The sequence below is a fragment of the Heloderma suspectum genome, chromosome 4, assembly GCF_057233095.1.
Source record: "Heloderma suspectum isolate Gila_16-S chromosome 4, 16-S_ref, whole genome shotgun sequence".
Classification (NCBI taxonomy): domain Eukaryota; kingdom Metazoa; phylum Chordata; class Lepidosauria; order Squamata; family Helodermatidae; genus Heloderma; species Heloderma suspectum.
Genome location: NC_139461.1, coordinates 9,230,443 through 9,244,825, shown reverse-complemented (window position 1 = coordinate 9,244,825; position 14,383 = coordinate 9,230,443). Strand labels below are relative to the sequence as shown.

Here is a 14,383-nt window from a genome sequence, read left to right as displayed (position 1 = left end):
TGACACAATTTATCTTGCCATTTTTAAAGGGAAAAATTTAGACAAAACCCACAAGCTGGCCCAGGGACTTTGGGGAAATCCATTGAGCCCCAAGAGGGCTAGATTTCCCCATGACAGACATCCCCTGGACCAGATCCAGGTGGATTCACACATCCCTACCTAGTTTTAATGTTCTAAGTGGTATCAAGCTTATGGAGACATGGGAAAGCAACAGATGAAAATGCAGTAAAATAAAATAACATTTGATCCACCTGTGTTCATTAAATCAAAGAAATAAAGCCTAAAAAAAATTAATCAGTGATTTCTAAAGATCAATCAGTCTTTGCTAACCATGGTACCTAAATCGAATGTCTGTGTTCAGGCACAGTCTTCCCCTGACGAGCGACAGGGGTGGACCATCACCTTCATGCCATGGTTGTGACCTTCCCAGAAGCATCTGACTGTCCAGTCCATCACGACAAGCAGAACACTGGACAAGATGACCCTTTGGTCTGACCCAGCAGGGCTGTTCTTGTGACAAACATTTAAGAAACCCAATTTTTTGGAATGTGATAATATGCCAGTTGAATTTAGCCAGACGGCTTTGAATTGAGACTTTTCAAGAGAGTGTGTGTGTTTTATTGGATGCCATCTCTTCTACTTTGATTATTCATTTCAGAGCTGCCACTTAAAATCATAATAAAAAAGCAGAGCATCCGTTCCGCTCTGCAAAGTGGCCATGGGTAGTCACTGATCCTGGTGTGATGTAACGTAACTCACAGGTCTGGGAGGCAGAAGACGACACAGGGAGAGATGCTGGCTGACAGCCCACTTCTAGGGATGTGTGAATCCACCCCGTCCGGGTTCTCTGGATGCCCATCCAGCCCCAGCCCCCACTTGCTGACCCCCAGACTGAGCTTGAGCCCCTTCCGTGCTCTGGGCATGTTGGATGTTGATTATGTGGTCTTGCTAGACTCCATCTTCCTGTTTTCAGCAGTTGTTGCTATATGTGCCTCAGCAGAGCATTAATAGCCACACTGAACATCGTGAGAACTGGAGAATTATTTTCCATAGGTACTATGAAGGGCTGGTATGCAGAAGGTGGAGCACAGTTGCATCTCTGTTGCTTAAGAGGGCAGGACTAACATACAGAGCTAAAAAAATATTCCCCCTACCCACCCACCCACACCATTCTGTCCTTGCTGCCTCTGCAGCTCCTTGTGCTTTCTGAAAACCCCCGTAGAGGACTTAACCAGGACTTCCTTCTTTGGCATTCCAGTGCTGCTGCCTGCCAAGTGTCTGGAAGCTTCTTCTTGTTGTTAAAAGGACTTTTAACAGCAGCAAAAGAAAGCCAAAAATGAAACTCCGAGGGATTTCTCCAAAATTCTCAGCATCCATGTAAAAGATGCAGAAAAACAACTGGCTCTTTCACAGGGAAATGAAGAGGTTACAAAGGGGGGCAGGTGGGGATTCGGCACAGCACTGCTTACTAGTTCCTTTAAAAAAAATGCTGTTGTGTTGGTACAATTATACTCTCATCTGAGAATGAGAAATGCACACAATTGATTAAAGTTGAATTTTGGCCTGAGCACTGTGCCCTACGTTGATGGACTCTTCATTTGTCATCAAGCTGTTTTTCCCACCCCGGTTTAGCTTTTAGCTCTGTACTCCTTGGTACAGCACATCTCCATGCTGGTGATATAATTAGATTCCATATTGTTATATTATGCACCTTTTGGCATGGCCTTTTTTCCCCTGACTGACCCTTTTCCCCATTCACTTAGAAACGCTGGGGACATAAAAGCATTTTTTGCACCACTTATGAACATAAGAACATAAGAAGAGCCCTGCTGGATCAGCCCAGAGGTCCATCTAGTCCAGCATTCTGTTCACACAGTGGCCAACTAGCTGCCTGTGGGAAATGCATGAGTAGGACATGAATGCAAGAGCACCCTCCCGCCCATGTTCCCCAGCAACTGGTGTCTGTTGGCATTCTGCCCCTGATACTCCACATTTTGCTCTTTCAAGCTTGACATGGTTGCATTTTATATATCCATTCTAACCCATGGACAATTTAATTTAAATATCGACAAGTAGGGATGCTGGAGAAATTCGAGATGGATTAAAATGAGCTTGGATTTCTAAGAATCCAACCTGCGGAATCTACTGCGGAGTTCCCCCCTCAGGCCGTGCAGAGTCCACGGACTTTTGGATGAGTTTTTTTTACTGTCCTGAAATTACTTAGATAAATCTGTAGAAAAATATGCAAGTTTCTGCTGAGGAAACGTTGAATGGAATGGGAGACAATACACTAAATGTTACATACTGAGGTAAATTATGTGAATACTTATATAAATACTTACATAATTATTTACATAATTATTTCCATATTTTTCCACATGATGAGGGGAAAAAAAACTATTCACACCCGTCTGTGGGCGGATGATGGAACAAAGGGCTTCTTACAAGCGAAACACAGACATAGCAGATTTTACACAGTCCGTACATCCCTATTCACAAGTGCCTATATTCAGTTCCAGGTTTGATGCTGCAAATCCACATAGTGTGAGTAGGTTAAAGTTCAGATTTTCATTCAAATTTGAACCTTGGCTGAATCAAAGCTGGATAGCAGTTCCAATAAGTGGATTTCTGAACTTTAAAAGCATTTGATATTGCAGTGGTGCCCAGTAAGGGCACTCATAGTTAAGTGGTATTACAGAGGTTTTCCATGCAGAAGAGCCCAGATCCAGATGTTCACAATGCCAGTTAAAAGATCCTAGGAGCACAGGTGGTTAATGTCTTTCTCTGCTTCTGCCCTTGGAGAACTTCTAGCAGTCAGAGAAGACAATATCAAATGAGATGCACCAACGCTCTGATTAGAGTCAGAACATAAGGTAACAATTTCCAGAGGGGACGCCATCTTAGTCTGTGTTCCAACAGTAACAACAAAGGCCCTTGTGGCACCTGAAAGACTATATGTGTGTGTGCGTGTGTGTGTGTGAGTGTGCGCATGCGCACGCGCGTGCATGACTTATCACTGTAGCTCAGAGAGTTCTCTGGAGAATCCCTATCCACTCACTTTGTTTCAGCTCCAATAATGACCACCACATTTTCTTGGCCAGCATAGTTAGCTGCAGAGAGCTGGTGACTTCACTTCAGTAAACTGTCCTGTCCTTTGCATCCTCCTGGCACCACATCAAAGATCGGTAGGAGTGGCTGATTACCAGCTTCCGGGCCTCACAACAGATGCCTCTATTCTAGTGATCATCACATAATTGAGCAGATCTGATTCTGTCCAGTAGAGGTCAGTGATAAACCACAATCACCTCTTCGAATGTCATATGGTATATACCTGTTTACTTGAAAGTAGATCCCATTGATTCTGATGGAACTGACTTCTAAGAGAGCCAGCGTGGTGTAGTGGTGAGACTATTGGACTGGGAGCCAGGACATCTGGGTTCTAGTCCCCACTCAGCCATGGAAGCTCACTGGGTGACTTTGGGCCAGTCACAGACTCTCAGCCCAACCTACCTCACAGGGTTGTTGTTCTGAGGATAAAATGGAGAGGAAGAGAATAATGTAAGCCACCTTGGGTTCCTTGCAAGAGGGGGAGGGGAAGCTGGGATATAAATACAGTAACCAAGGGAGCAATCCTATGTTCACTAGTCAGTGGCTAGACAGCTATACCATACATCAGTTTCCGGGAACCGACCTCGGAGCTCGTGCTCCAAGGTCAGTTCCCTAAGAAATGACCTTCCCCCAGGGTGAAACAGAGTGTTTTTGTGGGGGCATTCCGGGGCAGGGAAGGTGGAAATGCCAGTAAGACACATCCAACGTGTTGTCCAGCAGCTGCTTTCCCCGCTCTGCCTTCCTGTGGCTAGGCAGCCGAAATTGGCTCTCCAGCCACAAATGCAGGGTTGCTGAAGCGCGGAGGTGACAATCCCCTCCATGCTTCTCCTGCCCTGCATTGGATAGGTGGTCTCTGAGTTCGGAGGTGGCCACCTGTGCTGATAGGATTGCGCCCTAAACAAATAAGCACATATGTAAGAGACGTGCACTTTCTTATTGGATGCATGCATGCTTTGCACATCTCAAAGCCATGGGTATGCACTGTATTCTCTCCCACCCTTTAGCTGAAGGCTGCTTTAAATTATATGACCCCCATATTGGCTAAATGCACATACTTACTTCTTTCTAACGTTCTAATGGCTAACGTTTAAAAGTCTCTTACTCCACATCAGCCAATCTTTGCATGCCCTGTGTATACGTGCCAGTGTATGCAGTGTAAGGAATATACAGTAGGGATGGAAGAGAAATTCTTTGTGTTCACATTTTAATGCAAAATTACCCAATTTCACACTTTTGAACAAATACATGGACCAAAGCTCAGTTATCCTGCAAAATTTGCCCTTCCCCAAATATTGCAACAGCCTTTTACAATTAAACAATGAATACAAAAATGTATATTAGGGGAAAGTGCACACATAAATGCCCATATTAGTGAAAATAAGATTAAAATGATATTAGGAAAATTGCTTGCAAAAACATGTGTATTAGGCAAAGTAGTGTACAAAAATGCACATATTAGGAGAAATAAACACACACAAACATGTATGGGTTTTCATGCAAATGTTTAACAAAATTCTCAAAATTTGGGAGAAACCAAACTTAAGACTGAAAAACAAACAAACTGAGAAACTGATCAACCGAAACTGACAGAAACACAGTGCTAGTGGCATATAGGCATAAGGCAGCACTCTGGGAAAAAACCCTATAAACATGGTGCCCATAATTCCAACATTGGGTGTCAAAGCACACTGGTGAGCTGTATGACCAATGGTAGCCTGGTGGAGAAGTAAATTATTTTTATTCCATCTGGGTGACCAGCCAGATGGGCAATTAATAAATTTAATAAATAAAAATAAAATTTTAAAAGAGGCATCTGTTGCCTCTCTGTATTATTCATGGTCTTGCACTGTGTCCTTCCAATCAGCGTTCACTGGCACCAGCTGATTCTGCTGTGCATTTGATTTGCATTAGGGTGTAACTGGAACATTCACTCACTCCTAGTATAGAGATACAACAGAATTAATTGCTTTCAAAGGAGGCTTCATTCATTAGGGATGTACAAGAATTTCATTTATGTTTGCAAATCATGGAAACATGTCCTGTTCACAATCCCAAATGTGAGCATGAGCAAGAGTGTCCTTTTCAGGAAAATCTCCTAATTTCCTGGACTTGCGCTTTAAAAAAATGCACACTTTAACAGAATGTGCACTTACCCCAAACTGCACAGTTTCATGATTTACTCTATGGGGAGAAAGTGCACATTTGGGTGTGCTTGTTTAAAAAAATATGCATTTTCCCCATTCAAAATGTGCACTTTTCCCATTTGAACAAAATTAAAACAAACTGCAATTGAGCACAAGAAATGAGGCTAGATGAACTTCAATGTGGTGTTCGTAGAACCTCAGTGAAGAATGTGAAAAAACACTCATTTGGCCAAGCCTAGGATTCACACGGAAGTGCCCGTTGGGGGTAGGGGCTGTCTTGAGGATGGACAATTCTTTCTATGACACACTCTAAAAGTGAACCATTTCAGCTGTAAGAGTGAACAGTGTCTCCCATTTTAATTCAGAGACATTTCTGGACATGATGTTTACATAGACCTTGAAATGCTAATTGCAATAGACTTTCCAACATCAGGACAGGAGAGAGTACCTTGCATGGGAGGAAGCTGTTTACTGGAAATATGTGGAGATCTCTGCTTCCAGACTGCTATGAAGGATGCCTTGCATCTCACTGGATGCCATCTGGTTCATAAGATTCATAAGCACCTCTAACATGTGTTGTCTCCAGTAGAGGTGGGATTGGAAGGGAATGGAGGGGGAGCTAGGACTTAACAGTGATGGACACATGATTTTCATTCCAACTTTCTTGCTGGCCTCCCATCTTGGAGCGGTGACCTTGAAATGTCCTTCAGAATCGCACAGACAATTAAATAGGATTACATAGTTCTCTCTCTTCCTCTGCTCCCCGATACTTTGATATTTCCTTCTGTCACTTTTCTCTAAATCAGTCCATGGAGCCAAGGTCACCAAGCCCAGAATTTATAACGTGATACAATGAGAAGTCAAGCCGAAGGGGAAAATCCACTTGCATCCAGAGGATTTTGATCCACCATATCAGGATGAGCTCATTATTACAACTGCTGCTCTGCTGTGTTAATAGATCGGCAGTGATTCATTTGCAAACAGCCACCCAGACACTGGGATAAAGGAAGCAATGATTAAAAAACAAAAGGTTGATTTTACCCAGTTGAAAGCCAGCGAGGCATACCTAATGTTAATGTAAGCTGTGGGCTGTGTAAGTCCCATTGATAAATGTTCAGAAGCATGAGTTGGGGGGAAAATGGGAAGTGATAGAGACCAATGAAGCCATTTAGGTAGGCATGCTGAAAGGAAGGTATGGTGTAAAGTAGTGCTGTGCAGAAAATTTCTCCCATATTCTTTTTTGACCACTCCCATTCAATTTGATAGAAAAGGAATTGCTTTGGAAAAGAAATTCAAAGGAGAAGAAATTTCAGAGGAATTCTCATGGTTCAGGGTTCTTGTCCTTGCCTTACTTAGGAGGTGGCCAAGACCTGTGCACAAGCGTCCTGTCTTTCATTGCACAATCATCTCTGTGGAGGCCTGTGGCCTCCTCAGCTTCCTGCACTTCAGTTAAAGCCCAGGGGAAGACCTAATAGAATCATTCCTCCCATAGGGCTTCTTCAGATCAAGAAACACAGGCAGCCTGGGAGGCTGCAGAAAAATTAGGAGATGTGTAATAGAAAGAACACACACACACACACACACACATCACCCTTCACTGCATCATGGTGATTAGGTAAGCTTGAATATACCACCAAAATAAATTATAAAAAGCCCTGAGAGTGATAAAGAAAAGTGGAAGCCTCAACACTTGCAGTGGCAGCAGAAAACACACACACACACACACACCTTTAGGGAAAAAAGAAAGAAGCTGTGCTACAACCCCTGCCAGTTGTGAGTCCTAACTATGAGAAACTGTTGGAAAATTTCTCCTCCCCTTGGAGAGATGCGGTGAAATTGTCCCCACAATTTCTCCACCCACAAATACTCTGGACAATTTTGAGAGGCCATTTGTGCACAGCTGTAGTGTAAAGTTGGCTTGGATAAAAGGAGTTATCCAGTTGCCCAGCATCACAATCCAAGGGCACATTTTCCCTGCATAACCCCCCAGTAGGGATGGCTGATTGTTTTGTTTCATTCATTCATTCATTCATTCATTCATTCATTTAGATTTCTTAATCACCCATCTGGCCAGTCACCTGGCCACTCTGGGCGATGTACAACAGTACAATTTAAAACAATAAAATTACACATTAAAACATCATCTAAAAATACCCTAACCCACCCCAAATGCCTGCCTGTACAACCAAGTTATCAATGCGTGGCAGAAGCTCATTAAAGAGGGGGCATGGCGGACTTCCCTAGGGAGGGAGTCCCACAGAGTGGGTGCCACCACAGAGAAGGCCCTCTCCCTCGTCCTTACCAGCCTAGCTGTCCTGGCTGATGGGACAGAGAGGAGGCCATCCGAGGCTGATCTTGTTGAGCGGCCTCTCTGGTGTTGCTGGAAGCGCTCCTTGGTTTTGATACGAATTGATCAAAATTGGCATATTTCTCTGTGTTGTCATGGATGAGCACCCTGAACCATCATCCTCGGAGGAGTCCAGCCCTTCATCCTCAGATAAGGCTCCAGAGTCAGTAGGAGAAGTCTCACCCCAGGAAGAAAGACATCACGAGGCTCCTATCTCCCCGGAACCCATTGCTGCAAAGGAGCCCTGGGGAGGCATCTCACCTGTGTCCTAGATTTCACATTCTTCCCACCACTGAGCAGCAGCAGCTTCTCGTTTGGGTCTGTGTGTGGGATGCTTTTTAATTTTGAATGAGCCAACCTGGTTGTCCCCCAAAAGTATGCAGAAGGTCTGTGTAAGAAGGCAGAGGAGAGAAGAGGAGGGTTGTTCAGAGGAACGTGTGCCAGGCCTTGTTCCTCCGATTGGCAGTTCTAGAAAATCTGCCTGTTAATTAGAACAAGCCTAATCTGGCTTCTCTTTATGGTTTTTGATGATATCATAATAGATTGCATTGTAAAACATCACCCTGTTTAAATAACACATCATTAAGCAGAAAGGCCCCCTTCTGATTGGCAGTTGGCTTTGGCGGCAGAAATGCATTTTGTTTAATGCTGCGCTATGAGGAAATTGTCTTTTAATGCATTGCAAGAATTAAGCATTTTGCTTCACCGCCAGCTGAAAAGGGGGCTCAGACAGAGAAGTTGCATGCCTATCAAAATGGCACCAGGGCCACCTCTGCCTCCCATCTCTCCCCAACTCACCACAGGAGAAGGAGGAGGAAATAAAGTGCTTTTAATAGCATGAAGCAAAGAGTTTATTAGCCCACAACCAGTTAAACGTGCCTGGTTACGGATATGCTATTGATCGGGCTGAGTGAGACATTAAGGGCTATGTCATTATGTCAATAGACGTTGATGGCCTTGAAACACAATCCATCTCCTGTCGGGAAGTGGAAGAGATGAGGCATCCTACGTGTGCGTGCCATTAGAGGAGTCATTGTTCGGGCAGGAAAAACAACCTTCAAGGAGGGGAAAAACAAACTGTCAGATTCTTTGAAGGGCAACTCTTCCACTGTGCATAAGTAGCAAGACGGAGTATGTAGATTTGAATGTATCTGGAGGAGGCTGTGAATTTCATGTTGAAGTCCTAGCTTCCAAAAGGGATCAGAATCCAGATCTATCTCAACATTTTTTTTCCCCCTGCAGCCACAGCCTGCTCCCCCTGCCCAGTTACACATGTTATTGTTTGGGGTCAAGCAAGGGGGCTGCAGGTGATGTAACTGGATGGGATGCAGGCAGGCAGGCAGCTCACCTGAAGGTGATTCTGCATCAGCCCTATTAGGTGATTTCAGCTGGGCTGTAAAATCCTCTTCTGACCCGAGTGCCTGACCTACAGAAGTGGCAAATGGATATGCTTTAGGCATAGTCAGTGGAAACACAAAAAGGGGGATTCCTCTCAGTGCCCACCAAGGACAAGGTGCTCTACCTCTCCCACTTTTTAAAAAAAACAATACATTTTCTTACCGGCAGCTGGGATTGCTATGAAATGGGTTGCTGCTGGTCCTGAAAATGGGTTCAAAGGAGCTGTTTAGTGTATTGGGGCTCAGCCCCCACCTCTGCCTTGTTCTCAGTCATTTGGTGACTTGTCCTTTGCCACGCCTCCCATGGCAGGTATTTTGTGATGGTGCCCAGGACAGTTTCTCAAATTGTGAAATGTGCCCATGGCCTAAAAAGGTTGCCCACACTCACATTAGAAGGAGATGCAATTTTGTGTCTAGGTAACTGCTGAATGAATTCTCCAAATGAAGATTTCTGAAATGTATCCCGAAGTATCAGTTAAAAAATAATTGTGCCTTATTGGCTTTGCTTCTTGCATATGCAAGATGTCAACCTTAGACATTTTTGCTAGTGCTGTGACAAAAAATTCCCCACATTTTTTTCGACCATTCTCATTCAATTTGATAGGAAATAAGTTGCTTTTGAAAATAAATTCAAAGGGGGAGAAATTTCAGAGGGATTCTCATGGGTTGGGTTTGGGGTTCTTGGGCTTACTTTAATTATGAGGTGGCTGAGAAGTGTGCATCGTTGTCCTGTCTGTCACTGTACAGTAATCTTTGTGGCAGCCTGTAGCCTCCTCGGCTTCCCGCACTTCAGCTAAAGCCATCATGAGGAAGACATCATAAGGCAATTCCTCCCTGAGGCTTTTTCAGTTCAGGAAGTGCAGGTGGCCTGAGAGGCTGCAGAACAGTGGAGAGATGTGTGATAGAGAGAGAAAACACACAGTCCCCTCCGACACCTCACAGTGATTAGGTTAGGGATGTCAGAGAATTCTGCCATGGATCTCGGTGAGGCCGAATGCCAGTGCATTCGGCCCCCAGAAATCCGTGGTAGAACGAAGCCCCCCGCCCCCCCCACCCTGCAAAATGGGCCCGGAACGGAGCACCTACCTGCTGCCTTCCGCGCTGCATTGCTAATGGTGGCCGTTTCTGCGGCCGCCATTTGCTTCTTCCACATAGCCGTGATAGGCTACATAAGTATTTACATAGCCTATCATGGCAAAACTAAGGGAACGCAAATGGCTGCGGCTACGGAGGCCGCCATTTGCGTTCCCTTTTTTTTGCTGTGTGATAGGCTACGTAAATATTTATGTAGCCTATTACAACAAAAGAGAGGGGCGCAAAGGCCGCCATTTGCGTTCCTGTTTTTTTTTTTTGCCGTAATAGGCTACGTAAATATTTACGTAGCCTATCACGGCAAAATACAGGGATGCAAATGGCGGTGGCTACAGCAGCTGCCATTTGGGTCCCTGTGGAGGCTGCCCAGCGGCCGGATGTCTGGCTGCAGGCAGCCCCGGCCGGCGGCTCCATGGAATTTCTGCCAAGTGGAGCTGGCCGGAGAGAATTTCAGGGGGAGGGACGGAGCACCTCCCCCCCACCGCGAATGTCACCCTTCGAAAAGGTAAGTGACTTTCGTACATTCCTAGATTAAGCTCAAAAGTACCACTGAAAGAAATTCAGAATTCTGCCTCAGAAGAGTGGAAGCATCAACACAGTCGATGCTGTTGCCCCCTATGGTAGCAGTGTGATAAACCAAAAACCCTGAGGAACACAGAAAGGAGCTGTGCTAACCCCTGCCAATAGTGAGCCATATCTGTGAGAAACCGTTGGGAGAATTCTCCTCCCCTAGAAGAAATTCGGTGAAATTGTCCCCCCATTTTCTCTGCCCACAAATAGGCTGGAGAATTTTGAGAGGTCATTTGTGCACAGCTCTCATTTTAACCCCTTGCCTTGCTCTTGCTTTGAAGCCTGAAGTTTCTGTTTCTGCTCTTGTCTTTTCTTGGCTGGTCTTCAGGTGGATGGAACCCTTGGTCGATGTGGGGAGAATGCACCCGAGACTGTGGGGGCGGCCTCCAGACCCGCACCCGCACCTGCCAGCCTCTTCCAGATGATGGCCTCATCTGCGAGGGAGTCTTAGAGGAAGGCAGACTGTGCAACAGGAAAGCATGCAACCGTAAGTCGCTGTGTGTTCCAGCCTATCTGCAGCAGCCCTTGAAGGTGCATCTTGGCTACCCTTTCCCATTCTCTTCATCTAGTGTGTGGACAACGGAGCAAAACAGAGGCCTCAACAGGCATGCTCATTTTTTTTTGTCCTGCAGATTGAAAATTTGTGTGACTCCTTTTATATAAAGTGTATGGCCAACTCTAGAAATATAGGAAGTGCCATCCTGAGTTACATTATTGGTCCATCTATTTCAGGGGTTCATACCCTCAGGCCCAGGAGCCATATCCAGCCTACCTGGGGTCTCACTCCAGCCCTCCAGAATTCCACATATAGCCATTCTCCCATCCCATGGCTCCACCCCATTTCCCCTGGGGTGGTTGGTGGTTTGGTGGTTTCCTGGCTCTTGTGCAGTTTTTCCCCCATCCAAAAAGGTTGAAATCCCTCTCCTAAGGCTTAATTACTGTCATGTTCCTCTGTACTCTCCCTTCCCAATGAACACACTCCAGGAAACAAGGCTTCAAGCTACACTTCTGTATTAGTTAACAACTAGCTTCTTTACAAATGCAGATTCTAGGAAACTCTCAGACTGCAATGAAGCTAAACCACACACCTATGAATATCAATAGAGGAGATGAAGTGGAAGCTAAGAGAAGATGCCAGCAGTCTGGGCATGAACTTCTTGGCCAGACTTGCTTCACAGGGATGCCTCTCCCTTAGAATCATAGAATAGTATGGTTGGAAGGGGCCTATAAGGCCATCGCGTCCAACCCCCTGCTCAATGCAGGAATCCAGGTCAAAGCATCCCTGGCAGATGGCTGTCGAACCTCATCTTGAATGCCTCCAGTGTAGGAGAGCCCACTACCTCCCTAGGGAATTGGCACCATTGTTCTATTGCTCTAACAGGATGTTTTTTCCTGATGTTTAGCCAGAATCTGGCTTCCTGTCACTTGAGCCCGTGATTCCATGTCTTGCACTCTGGGAAGATTGAGAAGAGATCCTGACCTTCTCTGTGGCAACCTTTCAAGTACTTGAAGAGCACTATCATATCTCCCCTGAGTCTTCTCTTCTCAAGACTAAACATGCCCAGTTCTTTCCGTCTCTCCTCATAGGGCTTTGTTTCCAGTCCCCTCATGATCTTCGTTGCCCTCCACTGAGTTTGTCTGCATCCTTCTTAAAGTGTGGTGCCCAGAATTGGAGACAGTACTCCAGATGAGGCCTAACATGTGCTGAGTGGAGGAGAACTAGTACTTCACGAGATTTGGAACCTATTATTTCCATTAATGCAGCCACATCACATTGTTGGGTCACATTCAGCTTGTGATCTACCACAATTCCAAGATCCTTAGGGTGGTTCCCTCCTACGTTGGCTTCCACGAATCAACAAACTGGTGGAGCTCCTTAGCCCTGCCCCTAACTTTTCCTGCTTCACTCTGCGATGGACCCTAGCATCCCTCAAGTCACGCCTCTCACCCTCCTCCTCCTCCTCTGAAAGTTGGGTTCTCATTGTGGAGGAATCATAGAATCATAGAATAGTAGGGCTGGAAGGGGCCCACAAGGCCATCAAGTTCAACCCCCAGCTCAATGCAGGAATCTAAGTCAAAAATCAAAGCATCCCTGACAGATGGCTGTCCAGCCTTGTCTTGAATGCCTCCAGTGTGGGAGAGCCCACCACCTCCCTACGGAATTGGTTCCATTGTCATATTGTTCTATGGGGCATTCAGGTTGGGCCGTCTCTGTGTCAAGGCCTTGGGAAGAAAGTCTCCACATATCGGGACTCAACTGGGGAGGGTGCCTCCATCTATTCTAGCTGTTCCCAATCAGATTCCAAATCTGAGATGCCAGACATCTCAACATGCTCAGATTCATTCACTGTCAGTGGTGGCTGGTGGCTCTGATTTTGGTGGGGCTGTAAATCCATGCAGATTGAGCAGAATCTCAATCTCAATGTCAGAATCTCAATGTCAGAATGACATTCATTCCTGACAGTTACAGGCAATAAAAGTATCAAGATAAAATATGCTGGATTTTTGTTTTGTTTTGAGGCCCCTCCCCTTTTGGCTTTGGTCCCACCCCTTCTGCCTTCAGCCCCACCCACCACTGGAATGCAGCCCACTGGGATCTTCTCTGAAACTGAACTCAGCCATCAGGCTGAAAGTTGGCAAGAATGTGTGGGGAGTAGAGGGACAAACAGATTTGGTTAAATCCTTTCCATCTAGGGATGTACGAAAGTGACTTACCTTTCCGCGGATTATGTTGATGGTGGGGGGGAGGCGTTCCGTTCCTCCCCCCCGGAATCCTGGCTGGCTGGCTGTGCTCTGCAGCGATTCTGCAGAGCCACTGGCTGGCTCCGCCAGCAGCCAGACATCCGGCCGCTGGCTAGCAGGGATGCAAATGGTGGCGGGCGTAGCTGCCGCCGTTTGCGTCCCTGCAGTCAGCCATGATAGGCTACGTAAATGTTTACGTAGCCTATCATGGCTGATTTAAAAAAACAAACAAACGCGCGTACGCAAATGGCGGTGGCCATGGCCGCTGCCATTTACATTCTTTATTTTGGCACGTCTTAGTCTACGTAAACAATTACCTATATGGTTCCGGCCCAGCCTATCTTAAGGAGCGCCTCCAGCAACACCAGACAGGCCGCTTAACAAGATCAGCCTCGGAAGGCCTTCTCTCTGTCCCATCAGCCAGGACAGCTAGACTGGTGGGGACGAGGGAGAGGGCCTTCTCTGTGGTGGCCCCCACTCTGTGGAACTCCCTCCCTAGGGAACTCCGTCATGCCCCCTCTTTAATGAGCTTCCGTCGTGCATTAAAACGTGGTTGTTCAGGCAGGCATTTGGGGTGGGTTAGGGTATTTTTTTTTAAAAAAATTTTTATGGTAAAATTTTATTGTTTTAAATTGTTTATGGTGGGTTGTACATCGCCCAGAGTGGCTGGGTGACCAGTCAGATGGGCGATTAATAAATTTAATAAATAAATAAAAATAAAGACGGAGAAAATAAGGGGAACGCAAATAGTGTAGCATCTATGCTATTTGCGTTCCCCTTATTTTCGCCGTCTTAGTCTACATAAATGTTTACGTAGACAAAGACGTGCCAAAATAAGGAACACAAATGGCGGCGGCCATGGCCACCGCCATTTGCATAGGAGCGTTGTTTTTTTTTTTAAGTCAGCCGTGATAGGCTACGTAAACATTTACGTAGCCTTTCATGGTGTTTTTTTTAAAATCTAGCCGTGATAGGCTATGTAA

The 14,383-nt window shown here is 45.7% G+C and overlaps 1 protein-coding gene across 1 annotated transcript in view; it reads left to right on the top strand.

Moving 5' to 3' along the window:
* ADGRB1 (adhesion G protein-coupled receptor B1) overlaps positions 1-14,383 on the top strand; it is a 365,002-nt gene that overhangs the window by 77,960 nt on the left and 272,659 nt on the right. The window contains exon 2 of the mRNA XM_084847946.1: positions 10,987-11,145. Within this exon, the coding sequence (XP_084704072.1) occupies positions 10,987-11,145 (159 nt within the window). The remainder of the gene's footprint in view (positions 1-10,986; positions 11,146-14,383) is intronic.